At 32.0% G+C, this 27,839-nt stretch overlaps 1 protein-coding gene across 1 annotated transcript in view; it reads right to left on the bottom strand.

The window, feature by feature from the left end:
• The window catches only part of LOC106462961 (talin-2-like), a 133,901-nt gene that overhangs the window by 85,792 nt on the left and 20,270 nt on the right, over positions 1–27,839 (bottom strand). The window contains exons 2-14 of the mRNA XM_013922930.2: positions 13,049–13,209; positions 12,524–12,621; positions 11,566–11,695; positions 10,075–10,169; positions 9,095–9,164; positions 8,535–8,677; positions 6,856–6,983; positions 6,352–6,415; positions 3,630–3,734; positions 3,311–3,400; positions 2,656–2,721; positions 1,675–1,776; positions 1,328–1,404 (exon numbers count right to left, since the gene is read on the bottom strand). Coding sequence (XP_013778384.1) covers positions 1,328–1,404; positions 1,675–1,776; positions 2,656–2,721; positions 3,311–3,400; positions 3,630–3,734; positions 6,352–6,415; positions 6,856–6,983; positions 8,535–8,677; positions 9,095–9,164; positions 10,075–10,169; positions 11,566–11,695; positions 12,524–12,621; positions 13,049–13,184 — 1,304 coding nt within the window. The 5' untranslated portion in view covers positions 13,185–13,209. The remainder of the gene's footprint in view (positions 1–1,327; positions 1,405–1,674; positions 1,777–2,655; positions 2,722–3,310; positions 3,401–3,629; positions 3,735–6,351; positions 6,416–6,855; positions 6,984–8,534; positions 8,678–9,094; positions 9,165–10,074; positions 10,170–11,565; positions 11,696–12,523; positions 12,622–13,048; positions 13,210–27,839) is intronic.

Below are 27,839 nucleotides of genomic sequence, written 5' to 3'. Positions count from 1 at the left end.
CATGGCAGAAAGGGCGAGCATGTTTGGTGTGACAGGGATTCGAACCTTCGACCCTCGGGATTGAGAGTCGAGTGCCCTAACCACCTGGCTATGCCGGGCCAGCATTTTATTATTATAATAACTAAACTCATTAGACTGGCTTAGGCATAACATCCAAAGTTTTAGTATCACAACTTTCAGCACATTTGCTAGCATATGGATTTTAAATTATAAAATAATCACCGCCAAAAGTGAAAATAATTTCTAAAAATGCTATTAGCCAAAACAATTTACTAGATATGGTTATAAAAGTCAGCCAAAGCCATTTACCTGATACAGGTGATACAAATAAGCCAAAATCATATCAACTAAATGTCTGATAACAGTGAAGTACAGAAAATTGGCTTGGTTTGTTCTGAATTTCACGCAAAGCTACACGAGGGCTATCTGCGCTAGCCATCCCTAATTTAGCAGTGAAAAACTAGAAGAAAAGCAGCTAGTCATCACCACCGATTCTTGGGCTACTCTTTTACAAACGAATAGTGGGATTGACCACACATTATAATGCCCCCACGGCTGAAAGGGCGAGTGTGTTTAGTGGAGTGGGGATTCGAACCCGCGACCCTCAGATTTCGAGTCAAGCACTCTAGCCACCTGGCCATGCACAGGAAATAAGTTTAAAAGCTAGGCTCTATGTAATACAGTTGAAGTTTTATCAAAATTTTGTCAATTTCTTGCATGCCAGGCTGAGTCGAATGTTTTCTACAAACAAGTTTGTGTATTTACACTGCATTACTTTACTACACAATTCAAAATCACAAATCTGTCTTTGAAATATACGACTACAAGATTAAATATTTTTGCATTTGTATGAAATACTAAAATAGATGAAGTTTTTGAAAGTTACCAGACTTGCTTATAAAAAAAAAGAAGATAAGACTAGTTTGAGTTTTATAATCATTTAATACAAATATCAAGATTCAACATTAAAACACATCAAGAGAAACATGAGAAGAATATGCTCATACAAATACAAAACACACACATAATCACAAAATACAATTACACTTGCATGACAACCATGTTTAGACTTAGAAAGCTTGGAGTAGAAAAAGCATGTTATGTAATTTAAGTATCAAATATAATTAAAAGATAATTTTCTCTATAACTCATGAATTTACATCTTAATATTCAACAGGTATCATTTTTTCATAATAAGAATTTTACAGTTGCTAAATTATCTGATCAATGCGACACAGTAGCATGCAACATATTTCTAAGTTTTTAATTGATGTGGTTGAGCAGTATTTCGGCTACTACATTGAAAAATAAACACACACAAGCTTACTTTGCAGGAGATACGCTATCTTCTACCATTGTGGAACCTTCATCCCCCTCAATTCCAAAGTGGTCCTTGGATTTTTGCTAAAAATGAAAGATACATATCAATTTCTAAAAGTTAAATTACATTAACAAGTGTTAGTTTTAGCTTAATGACATCAAGATTCAACATTAAAACAAATTTAAAAAGAGCTTCTAACTTTAACAATTTTAAAATATTAGTATGAAGCATTGATATATATATATATATAACACAAATATGTTAACGCACTTAAACTGTGATTCAAATAATTGAGAATTTTTACCATTCTCCTTAAAAAAAAGTGCTAAATGTAAAGTAATAATAGATCATACCTTTTTTAAAATAATATCTATATATCCCGCAATAAGTTGAGAGATCTGTTCGCCCTCTGTTGTCTGAACTGAGTAATAAGCATCAGAATAGTCACCAAAGTCCTTGAGGAAATACAAAAACAAAGCTATTGCATAAATACTTGAATAAACCATGACACATACTTTCACAATTAAGCAGGGATCAAAATATTACATTCCCGCATCCTCGACTAATTTAACTTTGCTTGAAGAATTTCATATTTTTAGTTGGTTTTCCGATTGAGAAAGCATGGTCCCTCCGTATTCCTTTAGTTATGACCAATGAAAGTGAACATATTGCATGGATTAAATAAAAAACAATTCATGAAGAAATGCAACTTAACATGAGGGAATGTAATCTTCCTGTTAGCTTTTTTTCGACTGAATGTAATTTTATTTCATTATTTATATCCTTGTTAAGCAGTTTGTTTTCTCACTTTGATGAATTTATTACCTAAGAATAAGTAATTCAAAATTTGATTAATAAAATTGCATGATAACTTTTGGCTGTATTTGGAACCATATGATGGCTACATGCAAAATATCTTTTTTCTTTTTTTAGTGTTATAAGCACTGAAGCATACTGTTCAGTCACCAATAAATTAAATGCACTGTCTGAAACAGGGATTATGTTTAATCTTTTGAGTACTTGTGCCAAATCAAGGGAAGATAGATATGATCTGAAACTAGTCTAACTCAGAAAATTGGTCAAAAAAAAAGATAGACTAGGTCTTTAACACATCTTTTGAAAACCTGACATTTGTGGGAAAAAATAACATCAATAAACCATAAAATTGTTTTAAAACACAGTAATTTAATCCTTTAATAAATAGAACAATGCACAAAACCATTTGAGTTTGCAAGTTCTGTTTCTATATTGGAACTACCTTTTAATTCTATCCTTCGATGAAATATAAATTCTATAATGATCATTATATATTTAGTCAACAGATTCAAACTTACCAAAGTAAAACTGTTTGGAGATGCTGCCCATCTTCTAACTGTAGTTAATGGCCAAGTTTTTAAAATCTAGAATGTACAGAAAACATATTATATTGCATTAACATGATGCATGCTAAACATTTTACTGAAACAAAAGCTATAGTCTATTTCTTGACAGTAAAAATAAATAAATTCAGAGATATATACATAGTTTCTTAAGACTCTTTCAATACACAAAACTAACTCATTCACAAAATGTAGTGTTTTCTTTGTTCAAAACTGTTTAATAAATTATATAGATCATGTTTTTAGTTCTCTTTTATTTACTGTGGTAATTGACAGACAAATAAAACACCATACATATAATACACAGTTTATCACTATAAGAATCCTAATCTTCTTTTTAATTTGATATTGTCCAGGGTTACTGATGAGGGGTGGAATTCTGCAAAACTGGTATCAACTCAGTGGCAAGTAGTGAATTAAATGACAGATTGGTTTTCTTATCTATTTTTGGTATTTAATACATTAATTAGCTCAGAAAAGCTGAGATACAAATAAAGACAACATCATCACTAATGGATCTCTGCCTGTGTTTGAACTAATTTACCTGAATTTCTTAGGTAATGCTTCATACAACTTTCATTAACAAATGTAATTTCATATTTTCACTTACCTCTTTAGTCTTTTCATCTAATCTTAGAACACTATCCTTCGTTACTCCAAGCAAGCGAGGTACTAACTTGTTTTTGCCTTTCATTTTCTCCTGAAAATCATTGACATTGACAACAATATGAAATGAACTTTACTCTTCTTGTATACAAACTTTTTTTTAAAGATTTCAAAAGTGACAGACTAAATTTTTTTTAGATATAATTACCTAATAACAGAAACATTATGTAACATGCTTTGAATACAGATCAGCCTATATAGAAAACAACTCTCGACAAAACAACGGAAAGAAGAAATTATAACATCTCTAAACACATGCTTACCTTTACCAAGAAGAAGGTAACTCCGTATGTTCTCAAAGAACGAGCATGTGACACGTATTTCACCTTAGCTTCAATTTCACTGAGACGTAAGCAAGTTTTGTGTTCCTAATGGAAAACATAACTGTAGATATATATATAATTTACTTGAACACAGAAAGTTAGGTATCATTCACCAATATTATGTAGAACAGAATAATAATCATGTATTTTCAACAGTATGAACAATCTTTCTACAACTTACAAGCTGAAGAATAAATTAAAATATCCAAAGAAACTAACAAGAAACTGAACTTTCGTGTATTAAACGATGACGATATTTGTAAGGCTCACACACACACAGAAAAAGAGAGATATAACATTTGTCAAGTTTGTCGTAGAAATACTTAAAATCATAATGAATAACAAAATAAAACTATTTTTAAGCACAACATAGTCTGAGTTATACTATTTTTCAATCAATCAATGGCAAATTTCACATGTATAGTGTGTTTTCAACTCAAGTACTCAAACTGATTAACCAAGTTCAAGTGTATTTAGTTCCCATAGTAGCATGTCACAATGTACAGTCCACTGCTCTGGTGTACAAATAACCCACTGTTGACTCATTCACTGGAAAAACAATAGCCCATGGCTTGAGACATTTCATACATTATGTTAGGGTTATAGAAATAAGAATTCTACATCTAGAAATCAACTGTAAACACACTTAACAAGAATGATAACCACATGTAAGGAAATATTACTAACAGATTAGTGATTTACATCAATGATTCTCAACCAGTGGGCTCCGAGACATATAGTTATAGGCTGCTGTGGACCAGGATAACTGTGACTACCCTAAATTAATGAGTAAATAACTATAAATGTGGGCTTTTACTACTATGCCCAATAACTAAGGGGGTCTTGAGATGCAAAAGCTTGAGAATCCCTGATTTAATAAGATTACGCACTAGGTGATGCATGCAACTTATGAAATCTAACTGTAGCAACACCATTTAATTACTTTAAACACTCATTTTCTTTTTAATGCAGATAAAAAAATGTAAAGCGTGTATCATACAAGGGTGTATATATCACTTTCATGTAAATTTCAATAATTAGTCCCTGTTATGACTGTGTACAAACATTAGTAATGCACATTGTTAAACCTGGTCTGCAATAAACATCATAAACAGCATTCACATGTGTGAAACACGTCACGTTTTTGTAATCAATGACAAATACCTGTACACAATTAAATGATACTGTGTTTTAAATCCCAGACATACAAATTGTATATTGCACCTGGCCTCTGATGACTGATCTTGTAAATAAGCCTATCTCAATATATTTAATGGAGTCATGAGGTTGAGCTTGTGGCTATGAATAGATTCCCTTTGCTATGCTTATCATTTGTGGCCTAATTCTTTTTATAGTGATTTCCATCTGGCTGAATCTGTGTCCAAAATGTAGAACCAGAATATGGTCTACATATATGCTGGATATGAATGGCTGATGATTCAGACCAGAATTGAAATATCCTAAGACATTACAGAAATATTACAAATATAAAAACAAGTGAAATATGTAAACTTACCTACTAGATAACTTACAAACCTACATACAGTTGTTCACTTAGCAAAATGTTCTTGGAAGGACTGCCATTTTCAGGGAAGTACCAGAGAAACTAATATTTTTATAATTGGCCTAACATAATATATTTAAGTAGCTGGTGATGCATGTAAAACAAATATTACTAAATGCACAAACACATTTGATTATTTATTTTCATGTAACAACAGCAATGTTTTGAGACTGTCATTTTCAGGGAAGTACCTGAGAAACTAATATTTTTATAATTGGCCTAACATAATATATTTAAGTAGCTGGTGATGCATGTAAAGCAAATATTACTAAATGCACAAACACATTTGATTATTTATTTTCATGTAACAACAGCAATGTTTCGAGTGACAAAGTAAGTCCTTAATCTTTTCCAACACCAGTTTAATTACAAATATGAAGACAAACAATTATGATAGATACTAGTTCAGTATCAATACCTAAGCACATTAAAAAAACAACAACAACAACACTTAATAGAGAAGTTTTATTTTACACTTTATATATTAGGTTTCTTAACCGTGTTTATAGAGCTGAGATTAATTTATTTTCCTTTATGTACCTGGTGCATTTCACTTGATTAGCTACCTGTAACTAAAATAAACAGATACCAAATTAGTATAGTCAATTGCTAAGTAGCATGTTATGAACACAAAACATAATTCCTCAACAAATTTTCAAAACCTGTGGTTCTCCGTACCTTCAAAAATGCCTTCAATTTTGTTTTACATGACACCACTTTTAGAGTTCTAAATCCCATAAAACAAAAAATTATACTCCCTGTAATCACACTGAAAACCATTTGAGGCTTTACATATTTTCAAAACAAAGATAAAATCCGTGTAGATTATTCTAGAGATTTGTAATAGAATTTCCACCTTCAATTTTAATTTTTTTATTCCCCAGTGATACAGCTTAATTAGTATTGTTAATATCTGAGCTTTATCTTTATATATCTCACAATATATGAGTAGATAAAGAACTGGTATTCAGATTTAGTTTTATATGAACAAACACACACACACACACTTGTGGCTAAAATACTATTCAATAATGCAACAAAATAGCTATAATTTTCATTACAAACACCTTTTGAACTAAATATTCATAAACTTTTTACCAAAAATATTTTCTTTTCAATTCCCTTTATTTTCCAATAGTCTTTTGGTAAAAACTCCTTGAGGCTGAAAGACAAACAAACAAAAACACAAATTAAGTTTCAACAGCAAGTAAACAAAGATATAACTGTTTGTGTAATCCATCATCTCCATTAACGTAAAATAAATAGTATAATATTTTCTTGTGTACATTTTATTTATGCCTTGAAGAGTGTCTTTTAATTCACTGAAAACTTACATTTTTGATATTTACTAAATTGTTTTTTTTTATCTGTATCTCACTTTAAATATGTCTAAAAACATATAATCTAAGTATTATAATCATCAATAAAAAATTTTAACCTTCTGTTTTCCAATATTTACAGACATTTTCAATTTCATTTTTTGGTAAGTTGTTTTTAAAATAAGAAAGTTATGATTAATCTGGCATTATTCTAAAAAACAAAAACAGCTTTTAAAGTGAGTAATAAATTATCTTTTAGATAAACTTTAATTTATTATCTTACTCAAGAAAGCCAGGCTTGTGTTTTAGTTCACTGTGATCTCCAAACTGAATCTGGCACTGGATTCCAGCAAACTTACAGGCTTGTTCAATTGTTACTGGATGCGTCCCATTAAGAATGGCATCTCTCGCCTAAAAAAAAAACCCAGATTAACTTCTTAAGTCTTTTTAACAGATTTATGTTGAATGGGTAATGTCGGGTTTTTCAGTCAAGGATATTTATTTAATTTTTTGAAGAATTTGATGCAAAAAACTATACAAGGGTTATCTGTACTAGTAGTCTCTACTTTTGGAGTGATAAATCATAGGGAAAGCATTTAGTCAATACTATCCACTGCCAAACTCTTGGGCTACTCTTATCATACCCAATAGCAGGATTTAATTATCACTCATATAATGAATCCATAGTTCCAAAGTGTGATTTTTTTGTGTTAACAACAACACCCCAGCTCTACAGTCTAGTCTGCTAACCAATGGAACATACTACTCGGCCATGGCATTACTGATCACAAGTAATTCTCAGCTCCACAGCCTATTATAACCATAATTATATGTTCCACAACCTAGCATTTTGAATCTATTTAATTCTTATGACAAAATCATAAGTAAAAATTTCATATACAACATTGAATATTCAACAGATGTTTGTTTTCCAAATCTCAGTTAATGCACACTGTTTGTTTTCTCAGCACATAAATATTGGACCTTTAGTAAGATTAATCATATTTTACATTAGTTTAGTATAGTTCAGAGTATTCTGTGAAACAGTAATACACATTTTATGTTCAGATCTTCAATCGTTAAATAAATAGCTGAGAAAAAAAAAGGCAATAAAGAGTGATAAAAATATCATTTTTCTTTGTTTATTTCACTCAAATCCTCATTAAAACTAATGTTCTTTTCTAGTACTATGTTGCAAAAATACACAAATGCATACATTTAAGAAGGACCTTTATATGAAAATCCATATTTGCAAAATAAATATGCAATAATTTATTACTCAAAAAACACCATTGTATTTATGGAAGGCTACTGAGGCTATCTGCCACTATCCCTATTTTGAACTACTTGCCAGAAGAAAAGCAGACAGTCAGCAGCATCCTACCACCTACACTAAGGGACTAACTGTCACTCATATAATCCAGCCATGGTTAAAGTGTGGGGAATAATTTGTTGCTTGGATTTGAAACTGGCTTGCCAGCCCTGAAATTTAGAGTTCTACCATTGGGCCAGCCCACGTCCCAATGAAAAATATGGAACTTTTAAAAACTTTGTTTTAAGTGAAGTGTATGATATACATGCTAAATGTTAAAGAAGTCTATAGAAAGATTTTTGACTTTACAGAAGTTGAATATGAATCACACTAAAGAAGAAAACAAGTAATTATTATATACTGTATGTAATAAATGTCTCGTCTTAATTCCTGTATACACAACAAACAAGCAGTGTGTAATTACGTTTCCAACAAAACCTTTGGACAAAAAAATGTATGCTAACTTATACTGTTCACTGTTAGTTTCAAACAAGTAAAAACACACCATATTAAAAATTAAATACCAAGGTTAATAACAATAACTTTTATTTTATAACAGTATAAAAATCTAGCACAATAAACTATACTTTTCTCATACATCATCTCTATATCTTTCAATCTATAAATCAATCAATCTAAAATACACATACCTGTACATACAACAAATTCAATTGAACAGGATCTCTAGAATCAACATTTTGATCCGAAAAGAAGAATTTTCTTCTCAGTAAAAGAGTTTCTTCTTCACTTATACCTTGCTCCCTCAACGTTTTTGAATGATCAACCCAGTTCACTAAATTAAGGAGGATAAAAAAAATCACATGTTAAAGTTACTTTGAAAATTAATGTAAGATGAACATTCACTGTTATATAGTACTACTTCTCAAAGGTGAAACAAAATAGTCTAGTTGTTTTATAAGTTTTTTTTTTAACTATATATTCAAACGTTTAAAATATACTAGTAAAAGATCTCTTCATATTTTTTGCTGACTAAAATCAACTTAATTTTTTGGCTTTGAATATAAAGTTTAAAGAAAATAACACTACAATCAGTAAATACATTTTCACAAATTTTGGAGTATGTTACAGAAATACCTATGCATACAGTTATAATGATAGAAAACACAAGATAAGATTATAACTAAACAACTGCCTCCTATTTCTTATAAATTTCTTACGGACTGGAATGTAAATATTTCATCAAACTTACAATCATCATCAGTTTTTAGCTTCTTTTTCAACTGTTCCATTTTCTGGTCTCTGTCTTTATCCTTCTTTTCCTAATTACAATGATAATGGTAATAATAACATGACTTGATTTTAATGATTTTGAATTATCAATGAGAAAAATTTTAATTTTGCCTTATCAAAGATTTACCAACTTCCACTTTGATTGGTGTTTCAATAATAAATAGAAAACCTTCGAAAGAGTTCACTTTTTAACTAAATATTTAACATAAAATTTTGAGGTTTTTTTACTTTCTTTATTGTATTGATATATCAACAAAATTCCCTCTCCTTTTCTGTTTTAAAGTAATGACTGTTGAGACAGACAAAGTCATATTATAAATTATACAAACTAAAGCTACAAAATTGGGTTTAGTATTCCAATATATAGGAAATTAATTCTTTATATGTATAGAGTTAAGTTAATGAACAAGTACAAACAAAATCAGTCAAAAGTTGAAAATGAAGATTGATCAAGCAACTGTAACTGTTAAAATTCAAGTCTGGCAAATTTTTCATACTTGGGATTTATACATCAGAATCTAATTAATATCTTCAGAAAACGACAATAAAATTTTATTTGGAATATCTTGTTGTCAACATTTCATTAATGAACAATAAAACTGTGCCATCTCACTATAAACAAGCCTTGTGCTTGGTTGTTTTTTCATATACAGAAACATGATTAAACTTATTTTACAATGTATTCTAACTTTAATCTTTTTTTTTTTATTTTAACTTACATATGGTATTATTTATCCTATAAAAAAACCTTGTCTTACAATACTAATATTTTTCTAATTAAGATGCATATGCAAATTTTTATTAACAAAGGATTATTAGATAAATTATTCTCATGACATTTTTGGAAATAGGAAATACAACCAAACCAAAAACAAACTTAATATGAAAGTTTCAAGTTTTACAAGTTTGATTGGTCACATTCTTCTTATAATAACATACCCTCCTTAGGGTAAGTGTACCCGTGGTTGAGGCATCTTTAACAGGCTCCTCAGTAAGTTCTCTCACAAGTGAAAATTCATCATGATTTGTAATTCCTGTGAACAGTTTCAAATTATAATGTCCAGTAAGTTACACAAGTAAAATCAACATTTTACATATGTATACTTTAATGTAGAATAGCCATCAAAGTAAGCAGTTTTAACTGCCACCAGAATTTAACAATAGTTAAAAATCAGCTGCTGGCATTTAAACACATAATTTTGCTTAAACAAAATCCATAATGTATCAGTTAATAAAAAATCGATTTGTATAATGTAATAAACTCATTTTCATTATCGAAAGGCACATTAGTGCCACTTTGCTAATCTACAGAAATTCAAATCATGCTTTATGAACTATATAGTTGGAAAAATCTACTTTTAGAAATTAGAGTTGATATTTTATTGAAGTTAAATTATTTGAATTTTTGTATTTTATGATATTCCATACCAAACTATTTTCTTTTCCAAAAACAAAACCTAAAAACTTATGGACTATTGTGATGCTCATTATTTATTTCGTAGTTTCTGAGTGTCAGTATCCAAAATGAGCTATAAAATTGCCTATTCAAGTTTTGTAAGTAACTTATTTTGTGATGTTTTCTCCTTTATTTTGTATTTTTTGCATAACTTTATACTTTGTTCTTCATGATAATACCTACATACTGTTGAAAATGTTAAGATAATGAAATAACGAGGGATTCATATAGTATATTTTCTCACTTTAATAAAGTATAAAAAAAAATCTTAGAAGACTTCCAAGTGATTTAATTTTTTTTTGAAATCTTTTCAAATAACTTTAGTGGTGTAATGTTATACAAAACTGTAAATTGTAGTTTATATATAAAAACATTCATTTTCAACAACATTTCAAATGACTTATAATAATTGTTTAAATATAGTTTTTGGAAAAAATTGTCAAGTAAAAGTTTCATTTTATACACTTTTTTTTATATTTCTAACAATTATGAGACTATCTATCTAAATGTTATAGATTTATGGAAAAAAATTTATAAAATGTGTTGAATGTGTAAAATTTGACTTTTAACTTATCGAAAAGAGGAAGCAAAAGGCAATATTTTTTTCCTTTTTAGCAATTTGTATAAAGAAAGTTATGTTACAAGATTTGATACTTCACTCAAGGCAATCGAGACTCGTTTGGACATTCAGTGATATTTCATAGAATCCATCCAAAACCCAGTCATGCACCAATTACATTAAGGTTGAATATATATATATTACAAGCACTTGTAACAAGTGTCATTTAAGCCCAAAGCCATACAAATCATCAACAACTATATGTTATAGCACATCAAATACAACATCCCATAGTTCCTGCAATTGGTATAACAATTCAACTTGCAAATTTTGAATTCAGTATTTTAATTTTCATGCAATCTTATTCCAATGTAGAAACATTTTCTTCCATACTTTACCAACAAAATCAACTAACCTATTTTCGTACAAATAACAACCATGAGATTGGCTACAGGCTGACTGTCATCTACTCGTAATGTCTTCACAGCATCATCCAACATTCTGACACGCAATGTCCTGGTCTTCTTCTTATATTCCAACAAATCCTATAAGGAAGGAACAAGTAAAAACAAAATAACTAGAAGCAAGTAGATTGTAACTTAAATGAAGCTAAATTATTCACAACATTAAAAGATTATGTATTTAAAATATAAACAACGACACAAAAAGTCGCAATGATACCTTTCATGTAGTTACTTAAGAGTTCAATCTTCCATTGTACACACTTTTCTTAATTTCTTTACAGAGGAAACAAGAAGTCATGACTTGACATGGCATTCCATTTTTGAATCGAATACCTCAAACGAACAATGCAAACAAGGTGGCAAAGCAAAATCAAAGGGAGACTGTGCACTGCTTTTAAAATTACCAAACCATAATAAAATATTATGATTTGCTTAATGTGTTTTAGGGGAAATTTTAGCATCATACACAACTAGTAATATGATTTAAAATTTAATAAACGTTAAATAGATTCACATTATGTTTCACAGTTATATTAATTTTCAAGGACTCACGAGGACTATTTTAACAAAATTCAAGGGTTATTAAGGCTTTGCAATGTGGGTCTATCAATATTTAAGTGTTTTCAAAGTACATACAAACTCTACCCCAATGATTTATGGTGTTAGTATTTCATTAATTCTCAAACTGAGCTTAATGGTGATAAATGTGTGATTCATCAGAAAATTTGACCACTTCAATCATAAAAATTAAATACTATTTTTTTTTCCAACAAAAATGTTGAATTCCAGCAACTGCTTTAACAAAATTATAAATGGAATTGAAAATTCCAAAATAAGATTTTTTCACTTCAGTGCATCACAGAATGGTAAAACAATGAGAGCTAAAAGTCCCCATATACATGATCTTACCCCATCTCGAAGAAGATAATGTTCCAAAGATCTTCCTGATTCCAACCACACTCCTTTTTTTGGATCCTCATCAGCTAAGAACAGTCCATATTCCTTTGCTATAGGAATGAAATTTTCATCTATTAAAACTCTGTACTTGTATATTTATGTATAAATAATAAAGTATGTTCTTCAGGAGCTATGAAGTTAAAAAGTAAGTGTGCAAAGTATGCATTTGGCTAAAAGACTATAACATACATGATTTATATGAGCTTCTTTTTATTTGAGAATACAAATAGATTACATCCGGTTGTAAGACACCTTTTGTAATCAAGTCATGAAAGAAGCACTATAACTTCCATTTTCTAAACCTATTTCACATATGTTTCCCCTTATGGTTCAATATGCATTCTAAATGATCTGAATTTCATTATTTTTACCATTTCTTTTTTCAATTATGAAAATGAAAACATTTTTACACAAAAAACAAACAATTAAGACACAATTTAACCTTTTATAAAATAATATAGTATTACTAAAGCTTACATTCTCCAAAGTTGGCTTCAGATATTTTTTCTCGTATTGTTCGACAAGCATCATAAACTAGCATGGATGGCTTGAATTTCATCGTCTTTATAACATTTTTTTCGACAACATTTATTTTCAACGAAAGGTTCGCCATCTTCGAAGTCTATTTTCTTCTTTAACTGGTGTGAAAAGAAAAAAAAAGTCAATGTTTATGTGAAAATACCGAAAACTTGCTTATTAAGTCATACTTTAAGAAAAACATAAAAATAAATACTTATGATAATAGTTTAACAACTATCTTGATAATTCAAGCTAAATCATTACCACACCACTGAATGAGTACTTCAGACAATAAAAAATCCAACTTCCTTAAATTATAATTTGTATACTAAGCTTAAACTTAAGTTCTTATTAAAGACAATTTGACATCACTTTAGTGTTGGAGGTTTGAGTGATTTACATTCCATTTTATGCCAATGCAATTTCTGACTGATAATAACCAATTTGGACAATTTCAAATGTCTCATGTCAAAGATTAGTAAAGCAGATGAAAACAGACAAAAAAGAGTAATAAAACATTCATCCTATTACATCTAGACTTGCATAACTAATGATTTACAGATACAATTTCCTTTTCTTTTATTTAGAAAAAATTTAATATATCAAATCATGATCACATGTTATACACCAGTGGTTCTCAAAGTGTCATCCGTGGTCCACAGGCCTGGTCCAAAATGCAAGTCATTGATGTGCAACACCACAGCTGTGTCATTCTTCCCACTAATGTTGATGAGTGTTTATTTTATTTTTTACAGTAGTAAGCAAGAAAGCGGGTGGGGTAGGACCAGTAGGTGGTCTGCAGGGTCTTTTGCTCCACTGAAGTGGTCCACGAACAAAAAAGTTTGTGAACCACTGTTATACATGATTATCCCAACTGAAGAGCAAAATGCATGTCATTATTTTCTTATGTAGTTTTTTTACATATATGTGATTGTAATCTAATGTCACGCCTTGTTGATTTTATACTCTACATGTAGACTTCACTTAAGTTAATACTTCTTAACCATTAATTAAATTCATGTTCTATTATTACACATAGTACAGTACTAATATTTTTAACTTAAGTCTATGAAGTGTAATCTTTACTGCATTATATTTTACTCTATTCTTAATAATTAGATTTTGTTATTATTATTTAGTTTTGTGTTTATGGAACATATATGGTTGACAATAATTTACCATTTAATGACACATTATCTACAGCATTTGTTAACATTTTGCAATACTAAACCTGAAGTAGTAAACATCACCTTGTTTTTGAAACTAATACTACGTACACTCAACAGCGTCATTTTTCAAGATATTTTAATAATAACCAATAGATGGCACTATACATATCAACTTCAATGTTAGTCAATTAATATACACTTGCTTTGCATTACATACTTTTCTGATAAACTTCTAGTTTTTTTCCCCAAGAATGTCTTTAAAACATAATTATTGCATTTGAAAAAACACCAACTATCTCTCCTGACATCCAGAAATAGCATTAGCTTAAAATTAGTTTAACACTATTTATGGTGGTATCTGGTATTTCCAACATGGTGTACTTATGCAAGATATGAGCCAGGTCAGAGACCCCTAAGGATCAGTTATAGCCATCCCCAATTTAGAACTACTCACCAGAGGGAGGGTAACCAGTCAACAGCACCCACTATCTATGGAGTTACTCTTAACCAGATAATGAAATTGATTGTCACAATTATAATGCCCACCTAGCCAAAAATGCAGAGTATGTTAAGCAGCACACATTGGACCTTTTGATCCCCAGCCCAGCATACTAACCACTAGACCACATTTGACCCTGACCCTAATATTCATGGATTAGTGGAATTACTCTTGGTATTTGAAAGTTGTTTTTTCATACTATGTTTATCATGGCTTAAGTCTTATCATGGTAACATAGTTATAGCTAAGACCTTTTTTTTGGACTTCAACTAAATATCTTTTAAATTTTTTGTGAAGTAAGCTAGTTCACAAATTGTAATTAATTCAGAAAAAGATTAGAATGACAATTAAAATATATTTTTTATAAGGATTGAGAAAGAAATATGAAAAACACTGCTCCACATAACTATATTCCACAACAAAAACTTCTAAATATAATTTGATCCCCTGAGTTTATGAACTGTTTCAGTATAAAACTAATTCAAGTATGTTTTAAGGTGTAATGGAGTATAACATATGAACAATGAAAGTGCATGTTTTTCGGAGAACCTACTTCTTAAGTTTTAACTTCCATCATTTTTTAAGTGTTGCTGGTGGCTTATTGGATGCTTTCTTGGATAATAATCTCGAAATCTCATCACTGATGTCATGATAAAGAATAAAAGTCCAGTGAAAAAAAACAACAAAGAAGTTTATCAATTTTTTTTTAGGGTTAAATAAGAGCAAGCAGATTTTATACACTAGAAAACTAAACAAGTTTGACTGAGTTTTATGAAGCACATTTTATACACCAGAAAACAAAACAAGTCTGACCATGTTTATACAAAAAAGGACACTAAGAACTAAAGACCCTTTTTTTTAAAGACCTATTAATAACAGCACTTGGTAGAAATCTACCCAAGTGCCCAATATCATGAATGGTATTATAGTACTCCAAAACACACTATAGGTTCTGATGTTTCAGAAGTTATTTTTCTAGCTTCTTTAAGATAATTTAAATACACATTGTGAACTATATATAACATAAGGAAATCTTTCACCACTTTCATTCTTAGGTCATCTGTGGCAAGTTACTGAATTATTAAAAAAAACCCAACAACATTCACTAAGGTATTATATCTTGAATCAGGCTACCAGCAACATTTAAACATAAGGTAAAATTCATGAGGTGAGTTCACTGAGGAACTTGTACTTGGTTACTTTCAAGGTTCAAATATCATACCAGATAGCACTGTTAAAGATACCAGTTCACTTAACCCATTCATAGTGTCTTGAGATGTTTTTCAAGACCTCAAATAATGTTCATTATCATTAACGAAACTAAAATGGTAACCCGTAGATGATGGACCAATACAAGTGAGTCTAATGCATACATTTACAAATAAAGCCAAAACTGAAACACTTTTTTCTGCAACCTGAGTGTCCCCTTTAAATTAAAAAAAACAAAACATATTTACATTATTTCTGTAAGTTTAATGTAGTTCAATAAAATCAAAAAGTGTTATTCTGACCAAAAAAATAAATAAAATCTATTCATTTGACCAACAAAAATTCATCTTGGATCAGGTTCAGGGAAATACATGGATCATGTAAGCCTACTTGATCCATGTATCATGTAGAATGTAGAATCATGTAAGCCTACTTGATTCTATATTAACAAAAACAGCACTGAAAGAACAAAAGATAATTCAAATAAACCAACTTGGCAGACCGAGATCCAACAGCTAGTGAACAGCTATTATTTCAACTAAAATACACTGGTGTATTTTTAGGTCATCCTTAAGCAACATTTAGTAAGAAAACTCATTTGTTTGGGTGTGTTATAAACCAATTGAAAATGAACTTCTTACGCACAAAAAACAAACTTCAAAATTCGTATAGACAATATTACGATCATCCAAAGTTATTTTTAAACCTAAAAATTCCTTATAATTTACAATTACATAAATATTCTATTACTGAATTAGTTTTTCTTGAAAACAATAAATTACGCAACTTGTTCATTGCAGGTTATGTGTGCTAGGAATGAAACCCGGATGGATGGGTAACTCACTTTCCCATTAGGTGAACTATGTCACTGCTGAAGGTCCTGTGCTTTCAAAGGGGGCCTGCAAATGCAAAGCCTAGAAGGAAAATTATCTATTTTATTAATGTATAGCTCTGATGGGAAAAATTGGTCGCACTTTGGAGAAAAAAAAGTTGTTCACTGAAGACGTTATTCTCTGTACATTTATTAATCAAGGGTTAATATAACCTCCATTCCTTGCTTTATATTCCAATTTGACTGAATCGAAGTGGAGCTCATATTGCTACCCTGTTAACAATGGATGAAAAAATTGGCTTTTTTTGAGCTAATTATTAACTCAACTCTTTGTAATAAATTTTATTTTAGAAAATGCATTTCTTTAAATGCTCCATGACAAGGTTTTTTTTTTCAATGACCATTTTGCATTTCATGTAACAATTTGGGAATGGGTTGGCCATGTGGTAGAGCTCTGGATTTTCAAGCTAGTGAGCCTGATTCAAAAACCATGAGATACCACAAAACACTTCCCACACTAAGCTGTGGGTGCATTATAAGAGTGAACCCATTAACATGGATGCTGTTGATTGGCTGTTTTAACTCTGGTCAGTAGTTCGAAACTGAGGACAGTGACAAGAAAAGGTTTACAATTTTTTACAAGTTTTGTGATTGCAAATGGGCTTTGAAGATTTATCATTCTTTACAGATAAATTCTACTCACTCTTTTTACTCACTATCATAACAATAAGCTATATTCTGTGTCATAATGTGATGAGGACAATACTAAAATTCAGTGTAATATTAATATTATTCATACGAGATGAGCGCAGTTCAGTGATGAGCATGGCTGACTCTAGAACCAGGGATCTGTTGTTCGTTCCTCACTACCGTAAAAAGGAAAAAATAATAACAGTAATGAAAATCGCGCCCCACGTGGTGTAGATTACTTGCCTTTCCTCATCTATTAATTTAATATTAGACGCGGATGAGTAGCGCAGATGGCCTATGAGTATCTCTGAGCGAAATTCAAGAAACAAATTATTCAGACCCCGCTGAGGAGCTTACAGTGTTCCCCTAGTCTCCATTTTTTTCTAATCTTGCTCGCATCGTGCGCTCGCCTATGAACGCTTTGCGTTTGCTCTCGCAATTCGCTTCACTTCTCACATGCAAGAGGTGGGGATGAGGGGGGGGGGGATTTTGAAAAACTTCTGCTTATAGGGCCTCGAAAAACCTAAATACGGTCCTGAATCAAACTGATCTATTTTGTTGTAAATCTTGAGTGCTCTAAAATACTGATATCGAGTCAAACTGTTAAAAAAATTAATTTTTTTTAAAGAAATATACTAAATTACCTCCCATTGATCGCCTGTAATGAGTTTTCCATAGTACACGCCTATTGTATTGCTGGTTTTCTCCAATGTTTGTTTACCTTTATTTCTTGGACGTACGCAACGACTATAAAAATAGAATACAGGCGCCTAAATCCAGCTCAATGGGATGTCTACTAGGTTTACCATCCTTACAAATACAGATTTGGAAGCAAAACTTCTCAAAGAAAATAAACTTTTAGAAAATTTATATACAGTTTGAAATGACAAGTTCTGTTCACAGTACAATGTGGATGAGGAGTTTGGTGTAGGTCTATGTATCACACAATGTCATGCTCGAAAACAAGGAGCACACAAGACAGTAGTATATTTTGTTCTTTTAGTTTTTATCTAGGCCTAAATGTGAAGACCAGTTAACGTTCTTTCTATTACGAAACTGCAAAATGCTAATATAAATGAAGCTAAACATAGTCAAAAATTGTTATATACCACACGTCAACTATTTTTTTCATACTTAAACTATTTGCAATATTACACGCACAAGCATGCTAAAATTAAATGCATTAAGCTTTAAAGATAAACCAAACATCTCGATGTTTACGTTTAAATTTCATGTAGGTAGTTATATATAACTGTAACTAGCTGAGTGTTGGAAAATTGAGCTTATCGTAAAAACACAAAATATACGACTCAGCATATAATACGTTTGTTCTTAATGTTTAAAGAATTAAACCCCTGCATTTTACTCATAGCAGTTTCTGATTCTAGTGAGAAAAAAAAATTGCTACGTCACCAGTTCCCTACTTTATTACTACGTCAAGTCTTAAGAAAACAGAAACTAGGCTACTGTACCACACATCTACTTTTCCCAGTATGATTCTCGAGTAAGACTATCTGAAAATGTTTTACTGTACAGTAAGAAGTCCTCTACTTCTCTCCTATGGTGTTCCCTAATAAAAACTATTTGCTATCAGACAATGCTTTGCAGTCTTAGGTCCTTACTTCACTTCCATAATATTGCCCAACCAAGATAACCTGACAATGGTTTACAGACCTGTATCAGGCCACTACTTCACTTCCATAATGTTGCCCAACCAAGATAACCTGACAATAGTTTACACACTGTATCAGACCACTATTTAACTTCCATAATATTGCCCAATAAAGATAACCTGACAATAGTTTACACACTGTATCAGACCACTATTTCACTTCCATAATATTGCCCAATAAAGATAACCTGACAACAGTTTACACACTGTATCAGACCACTATTTCACTTCCATAATATTGCCCAATAAAGATAACCTGACAATGGTTTACAGACCTGCATCAGACCACTATTTCACTTCTGTTGCCCAACAAAGATAACCTGACAATAGTTTACACACTGTATCAGACCACTATTTCACTTCTGTTGCCCAACAAAGATAATACCTGACAATTGTTTTCAGGCACACATTATATCAGGCCCTTTCTTCACTTCTAAAATATTATATATTATCAAATCTGTAGCCCTCATGGTAACACAAAATCAAAAGTATATATATATATAAAAAAACGAAGGTAACTTTTTATATTTTTGTACTAAACTTTGATAATCCACAGAATTTTTAACAGAAAATAAGTAGATTACAATTATTTCTCATAAAAACGGTTAATTTTTAAAATGATGAAGTGGTACATTTCTGTCATTAGACAACATTAAACATAGATAATATACCCATACTGGTTATCAAGAAGTTAATGACATGATCATAAGGCTTCCTAGTGGCACAGCGGCATGTCTGCGGACTTACAAAGCTAGAAACCGGGTTTCGATATCTGTGGTGGGTAGAGCACAGATACCCCATTGTGTAGCTTTGTGCTTAACTTCAAACAAACGAGACATGATCATTAAAGAGAGAAAAATAAGACCACGATTTTACGATCTAAAATCCCTGTGTTATTGTTTGTTGTAAAACACAAAGCTACACAAAGGGCTATATGTGCTCTGCCAATCACAGGTATCGAAACCCGGTTTCTAACAGTATAAGTCCGCAGACATACCTCTGAGCTACTAGGGGTCTAAAATCCCTGAAGATGGATAATTTCCATATTGTTCTTAACTACAGCTTCAGGCTTCTAGTGATTTTAAATTAAACAGAAACTTAGTAGCTTTTCGGCCTTCAATTTGACCTTAGTGGTCAGAAGATTTTTCAACGTAACGGCAAAACGTATCTCTAAATAATAAAATGGTTGTTTTGTTCCTGGTTTGTAAAAATAAAACACATAATAAAATTCTAATTTTTTTTTTCAACAAATCAAACGAAACAGATGTCAAATTACGTTGTAATATTAAAGTATTGTATCAAAATAACTAGAAAAACAGGGATAAAAATTATATTGAAACTTTAATTCTTATGAACTTTCAACAATAATGATGCTATACGTGTGGAAAGGTGGGGTGGTGGTTATTTTCAAAACGAATGCGGTTCTTTTTCTACTGCCAAAAGAATTCAAATGATTGTTTATAAACAGCAGATAGATCATTTATATTTTTTGAAGTACGGAGGTGATCGTCACCCCACCCCACCTACGTTCCTTCGTGAAAGTTAAGCTATTATTTTCCAATTATATTTTCAGACGACATCTTGAAGTTTACCCAAAAATCAGGACAGAGCAAAAAATTATATTTCATATCAACTAAACTTCCAAAGTAATGACTCTAAGGGTAAACCAGCATGCTAGCGTAGGAGCCACATTGTACCTTGGCAAAACGTGTAGTAAATACTACATAGTTTACTACAGAAGAAATAATAATAGATCGGTACTGCATATAGCAGATGGTTGACAATGAACAATGTGTTCTCCTTTACTTGTACCTTGGCAAAACGTGTATATTATATATCTACAATATTCTTAAAACTCTCATATTTTAATTTCGGGACATACTAAATCCGGTTGAGATCACGTGCAAAATTCAGACTGAAGTGTTACTTTTTGTAGCCTGATTGGTCATGAACTTTTCTGCTGGTTCTTGGAACAATTGTATTATGTTCTTCTTGACCTCGCATTCTGGAGGACACCGTACGACTGTCACATCGAGCAAAGATATTTCCATTTATCGGTGCCTGTTTTCTGATTGGTCAACTACAGAGATAGTACATACTGTGAATCCATTTTTGGCTCTTTCAAAACAGATTCGTTCCAACTTTTGACGGAGGCAGTTCTTCTCTGGCCTCATAGTCAAAATTCGCTTGTAGAAGTCCTTCCTGTCCTTGCCTACCTGTTTATTGTGTGTACTATAGTTCAACTTTTCTCATTTATCTTCCTTCAGAGGTTTTTTTTTTTCTTGTAATAATTCTACCACTTAGTTGATCTCGTACATTCACCTACTTACCAACGCCACTCTTAGTGCAGAAATAAGGTTTTATTTCTTCTAGTATTTCGATTTCTTCTCTATGTGTCTTCTATTATTTCACTTGCAAGAGATATACTAGAATCTCGTTTTTTTGCAGAGATAGAGAGTAACTTTGTATTACCACAAACGCACTTTTATAAATATATAAGTTAATGATGGAGATTTTACAGGATTATAATGGATTAAAAGGGGAAGAAAACGAATACTAAAAATAAAAAACTTATTAGTTGTAAATAATATTTCAATCGTTTTCCGACTTCTTCTCCCAGGATGATTTGTTTGATCTAGATCGAAATTTCATCCCGGGATATTGTTAATTTAGTTATACAATCAATTTTATTGTATAAACTGAATCACTTGTATTTTGTATGTAGGCATTGTAAAGGGTTACTTTACGTTAAAATAGTTATGAATAATTTTGTCTGTTTAACGTGAAAAAGAGATGCATATCTAATTTTAAACTTAACGTCTTCAGTGAAATTTCACACCTTGTAACATATTATTAGACAATGTTTAAAATATAACAGCAACCAAAAAGAACAAAATCTGTTATATCGCGTGCACTGTTTAACTCGTGTTAAGCCTATTTCAAACTCTAAACGACACGTAGTATTTTTATGGCTCACCAATAGGTTCAATTTACCATTTTAAATATAAACCAAAATGGTTCTATGACAGCAAGAAATATTTTATTAAGCGGACATAACAAATTACTTAAAGTGTTTACAAAACGAGTGTTTATCAAGAACTGCTTTTAAAGTACGTCTTAAAAAGTTTAATATTATTTCAGAAACTTTAGTAGTTTTTGGTTTTTACATCCAAGTTAGTCTAAAGGTTTTATACTTTCATTAACCCGTTACAAACTGACCAGTGAAAATTAAGAGCATTAAAACATTTAACTTTAAAATTTCACATTATTTTTGAAACAGGTCGAAAAGTTAAGTATTTTCACATCAGTTACAGGAACATAGATTTCAAGTGTTGAGTGACATAAAAAACTTAGTATAGTAAAAACATTACACCATATTTACAGTTCAAAACTTTATAGCAAAGGAGGGGGGGGGAGCTACATAAAAAAAGTAAAATAGAAGTTTGTGTGTAAAAGCATTTCGCTGATAGTTACAAAAGTACAACTTTTAAAGTTTTTAAGTTTGTCTGAAATTAAGCATAAAGCTACACAATGGGCTATCTGTGCTCTGCCCACCTCGGGTATCGAAACCCAGTTTCTAGCGTTGTAAGTCCGCAGACATACCGCTGTGCCATTGGGGGGCAACTTTTAAAGTATTTAAATCTGCAAGCATATGCAAAAATCGAATGGACTGTCTATTCTGAATTTCTATTTTTAATCGACGTTTCACCTTTACGCTTCTTCGGGGCTAGTACATAAAACTATTTTATGTACTAGTTTTATAACAATTTTATGTACTAGGCCTGAAGAAGCCGTAAAGGTGAAACGTCGATTAAAATAAAAACTCTTATAATCATCTGGAGTGTAAATATCATTTTTTTTTCTAACTTTATTATCAAAATGTGTAAATCCACCCCAGCATGCATTACAAATTCTGAATTGCACACGTTTGCGACGGGCAACTAGCGCCAGTTATTCCTCTAGCGGTGATAATCTAAATTGAACACTCTCGGTTTGTTTGTTTGAAGTTAAGCACAAAGCAACACAATGAGCTATCTGTGCTCTGCCTATCACGAGTATTGGAACCCGGATTCTAATGTTTTAAGTCCGTAGACATAATCGCTGTGCCACTGGGGGAGAGGGGGCAACACTCCCGTATGAAGACTGTATTAGCGTATGCCAGCATTTCCCAAACTTTTGTCATCCACGCCTTGCTTTAATAAATACGATTCCTTGCGCGTCCCCCTCTTTTTTAATGAGTGAAAGACTGAGTTAAGTGTCGAGATGTAATACACGAATACACATTAAAATGCTTTATGTGCTGTAGTAATTACTTATTATTTTTATTAATAAAAAATATATTAAGACGCTTACTGCCATTACCCTAATTGCTCGCGCCCCATATTTTAATAATTCTGATAGCATAAAAATACTGAAAGTGCCACACATATATTAGTAGTACTTTTTTTTTCATCCTAACAAAGCAATAAAAAGTAAAAACAAACATGTTACCATGATATTTACACTCTAATAAATCTGAATTCTGAATGATAAAGCAAACACAGCATACACAAAAAACTTTGGAAACTAACTGTATAGATCTGTGCTACACGTATACATCAGCCTAGTTATAACCATGCTACAGGTATACATCAGCCTAGTTATAACCAAAGCATTAAGATTCTCTCTAAAGGAAACTTAAAACGGTTGTTCTTAGATTTTAAAAATATTTTTAGAGGTGTTTTGTAAAGAGAATCAAGTCAAAGTTAGAATAAAATACTTCGTCGAAAATAATCGCAAGCACCAGAGCGAATAAATAGTTCTGTTTAATGTGAACTTAAGACACAACTGTTTTATATAAATGGTTCTGTTTAATGTGAACTTAAGACACAACTGTTTTATATAAATGGTTCTGTTTAATGTGAACTTAAGACACAACTGTTTTATATAAATGGTTCTGTTTAATGTGAACTTAAGACACAACTGTTTTATATAAATGGTTCTGTTTAATGTGAACTTAAGACACAACTGGTTTATATAAACGGCTCTCTTTAATGTGAACTTAAGACACAACTGGTTTATATAAATGGCTCTGTTTAATGTGAACTTAAGACACAACTGGTTTATATAAATGGCTCTGTTTAATGTGAACTTAAGACAACTGGTTTATATAAATGGCTCTCTTTAATGTGAACTTAATACACAACTGGGCTCTGTTTAATGTGAACTTAAAACACAACTGGTTTACATAAATGTCTCTGTTTAATGTGAACTTAAGGCAACTGGTTTATATAAATGGCACTGTTTAATGTGAACTTAAGACAACTGGTTTATATAAATGGCTCTGTTTAACGTGAACTTAAGACACAACTGGTTTATATAAATGGCTCTGTTTAATGTGACCTAAAGCGGTTTTTAATCACCAGTCCGCTAAAACCATCTTACCGGTTCGTGGGATTTCACGAAAACACACAAACAAAAACTGATATGATATTCATATGTAAGTCGTAATGGTTTTTCGTTGTACTTGCATTTTATAGTGGTCTGCTAAAGTTTAGGGAGGCAGTAAGTTGGTCTCTGGTATTGTGCAGGTTGAGAAACGCTGGTGAACAGAAAAGGTTCCTTAAGGCAGGCACCGGTCCTTGGCAGTGTTCCCTCGAAGCTGCGCGACCACACACATCCTCAGTAATGGTGAGGAGTCTCAACACGTTGACAGCCTTAATGACCCCGGCAGTCGATAGGCCTAAAGCTCAAATAACAAAGTGGTAGAATTGCAAAACGGCCTAATGATCCAATAGCGTCGATGGTTTAAAAATACCCCCCCCCCCTAATAAAAAACAAATTGGTAGCGCACATTCCCTTGATACTGATGCTTATGAAAAAATTAGAGGAAACATTGGTTCCTGGTATTGTAAAGGATGAGAAACGCTGGTGTACAGCACCTTCCAGCAGGAGTCGGACCCTGGTATTGTAAAGGATGAGAAACGCTGGTGTACAGCACCTTCCAGCAGGAGTCGGGCCATGGTATTGTAAAGGATGAGAAACGCTGGTGTACAGCACCTTCCAGCAGGAGTCGGACCCTGATATTGTAAAGGATGAGAAATGCTGGTGTACAACACCTTCCTTACAATGAAATTACTTACGCGAAATTGGAAAAACCTGGAAAATCAATTATAAATGTTTCTGAAGAATGTTTTATAAATTTTCCTTATTAAATCACAGGGCTACTTAAACACAAGAAGCCTCTAGAGCACGGATTCCCAACCTTTTTGTTCCTCTGTACCCCTGGGCCTTGGGCATTCTGACAGGTTACCATGTACCCCTAACAATTAAGGATCAAAAATTGATAAAATTATATTGATTTTACATTATTTTATTATGAAATCTGTATGTGTGGACTGCATAAGGATCTTATATCACTGATAACATCGATAAATGGAACTCAGCGTATATTTATGTGAGCCACTTTGTCTGACTCTAGATTAAAACACCATATAAAGTGTAAACCACGGTTTTGCTCTCAGACCCCCTTGTACCCCCTGAGAAGTGCACATTACCCCAGGCTGAGAATGTCTGCTCTAGAGCATGTGCCTGGCCACGAGACCAAGCATGAGTGCAAGGTTACGTCTAAAACTGAGCTGTAGAATTCCGTAGAATCAAACTTGTGAAGCAGTTGAGCTATTTTGACAAATACATGTTTCAGTGAATGAAAATTGTAATGTATATATCGCACTGGATGTTGTATACTTTAAGCTGAAGCTCTATTGGCCTTTTAAAAAGAGCTTTTACAATCTTTTTACCATTTTAGGATGAAACACGCCTAACCAAAATTAATGTTTTCTACGTGGCAAATTGGGCGACACTCTTTGCACGTGTACCGAGACGTTCGTAGATTCAGTTCGTGTAGACGATGTCGACGTACTTCTCTTCACGGTGCCAACGAACACGATTCGCCTGGTGTAGTTTCAGCGCGATACATCTGACAGAGCTACTTGGCACAGGGTATACTTCAATTCATCACCACCTTAGCCTCGTTTTCAGTTGACAAAGCACGTGATGAGACTTTATACCCTCACCCACCATGCACACCCTCCATTACAGAATATTAACTTTTGATAATCTGTTTCTTTTCCTTTGTTGACAACTGTGTATTATCACTGTTAGTATTCTGCTATATTCTTCACTATGATCAGTCAAACCTAAACCCGCCACCCATCCACCCACAGTCACTAGATTATTAGGAGCTTATTCTCTGCAACATTGGCTAACAACCACAAAGAAAACTTGTGCTCACATTTTCATGCTACAACGTATATTTGTCAAGACCCTTCTATCTATGAAAAGTGGCCAAACTGACTGTCTACCACTTTGTCTTGTCTATAAATAAATACTGCACTAAAATAGGAAAGGTGATTGAAACTCCCTAACAAAGTGATACGATAGTCAGAATACCACGAAGACGCATTATTAATATGTTTAAATAAAGCTTACAAACTTACACACACATAATAAAACACCGGGAGGTAGTGTCTTCTCTTTCGATCTTGTCTTTAGGGATTTTACTACACTTGAGCTTAATAATGTACTTGCTATAATTAGGAAAACTGATAAGCATCAGTTTGTATAGGTGAGCATTTAAAGGATTTTCATTGGTTATCATAGCAATCATGAGGGGCACTTCAAGTTTGTTTGTTTTGAATTTCGCGCAAAGCTACACGAGGGCTATCTGCGCTAGTCGTCCCTAATTTAGCAGTGTAAGACTAGAGGGAAGGCATCACCAACCACCGCCAACTCTTGGGCTACTTTTTTACCAACGAATAATGGGACTGACCGCACATTATAATGCTGAAAGGGCGAGTGTTTCTGGCGGGACGGGGATTTGAACCCGCGACCCGCAGATTACGAGTCGAGCTCCCTAACCACCTGGCCAGAAGAAAAAGAAAGCTTTAAATTAAATATAATCTAAATGAATACAATATCTTGTCACATTTTACGTAAGTGATAAATACTTCAAGCGTAAATAGTGTAAAACATTTGTACATCATAAAGTTTGGTATTCCATCTTCTGACTCAAAGTTGTATGTCAGATATGCAAGATTTCACATAGCAGACTCACGTGCTTTCGTTTTACCCTTCATATATATATAAACGAAGTTCACGGTAAAAACCGTTATAATTCAGACCGTTTATAGCTCTAACTCTCAATAATTATTAGTGGTTTCTTATACGAGAAGTATTACCTTGTAATCTTGTAAGGAATTAAATGTTACCCAAAAACCACTTTATAAAAATAAATTTAGTATTTTCTTGAGACACATAGTGGCGAAACAGATTAAATCTGCCTTTACACTCAAATATTTCTACAAACGCTTAATTTTATATGTAGTCAGATTCACTCCAGTAGAGATTTCGTACTATCGCTATTCCGATAAATTTTTCATTATCTGGTAGGTATATAGTTTAGATGGCACACAAGATGTTTTAGTTTAACTTCAAGTACAAAGGGGTTTACAAAAACAACATGCCATTCTTGGACAGAATTAATAATAATAATAAAAAAAAGATCGAGTGAAAACTGTTGAATAACTGTCTTTCTGGTAACGAGATGAAATACATCTTCTATTTTCTGTAACAAATGCATACTTACAACGTTTCAGCTTACGGAAATTACTAGAACATCTTCCTCTGTCGTTCAAGCT

This window comes from Limulus polyphemus, unplaced genomic scaffold (genome assembly GCF_000517525.1).
Source record: "Limulus polyphemus unplaced genomic scaffold, Limulus_polyphemus-2.1.2 Scaffold1291, whole genome shotgun sequence".
NCBI classification, from domain to species: Eukaryota; Metazoa; Arthropoda; class Merostomata; order Xiphosura; family Limulidae; genus Limulus; species Limulus polyphemus.
Note: the sequence above shows the minus strand (reverse complement) of the source record. Positions and strands in the feature narration are given on the sequence as shown.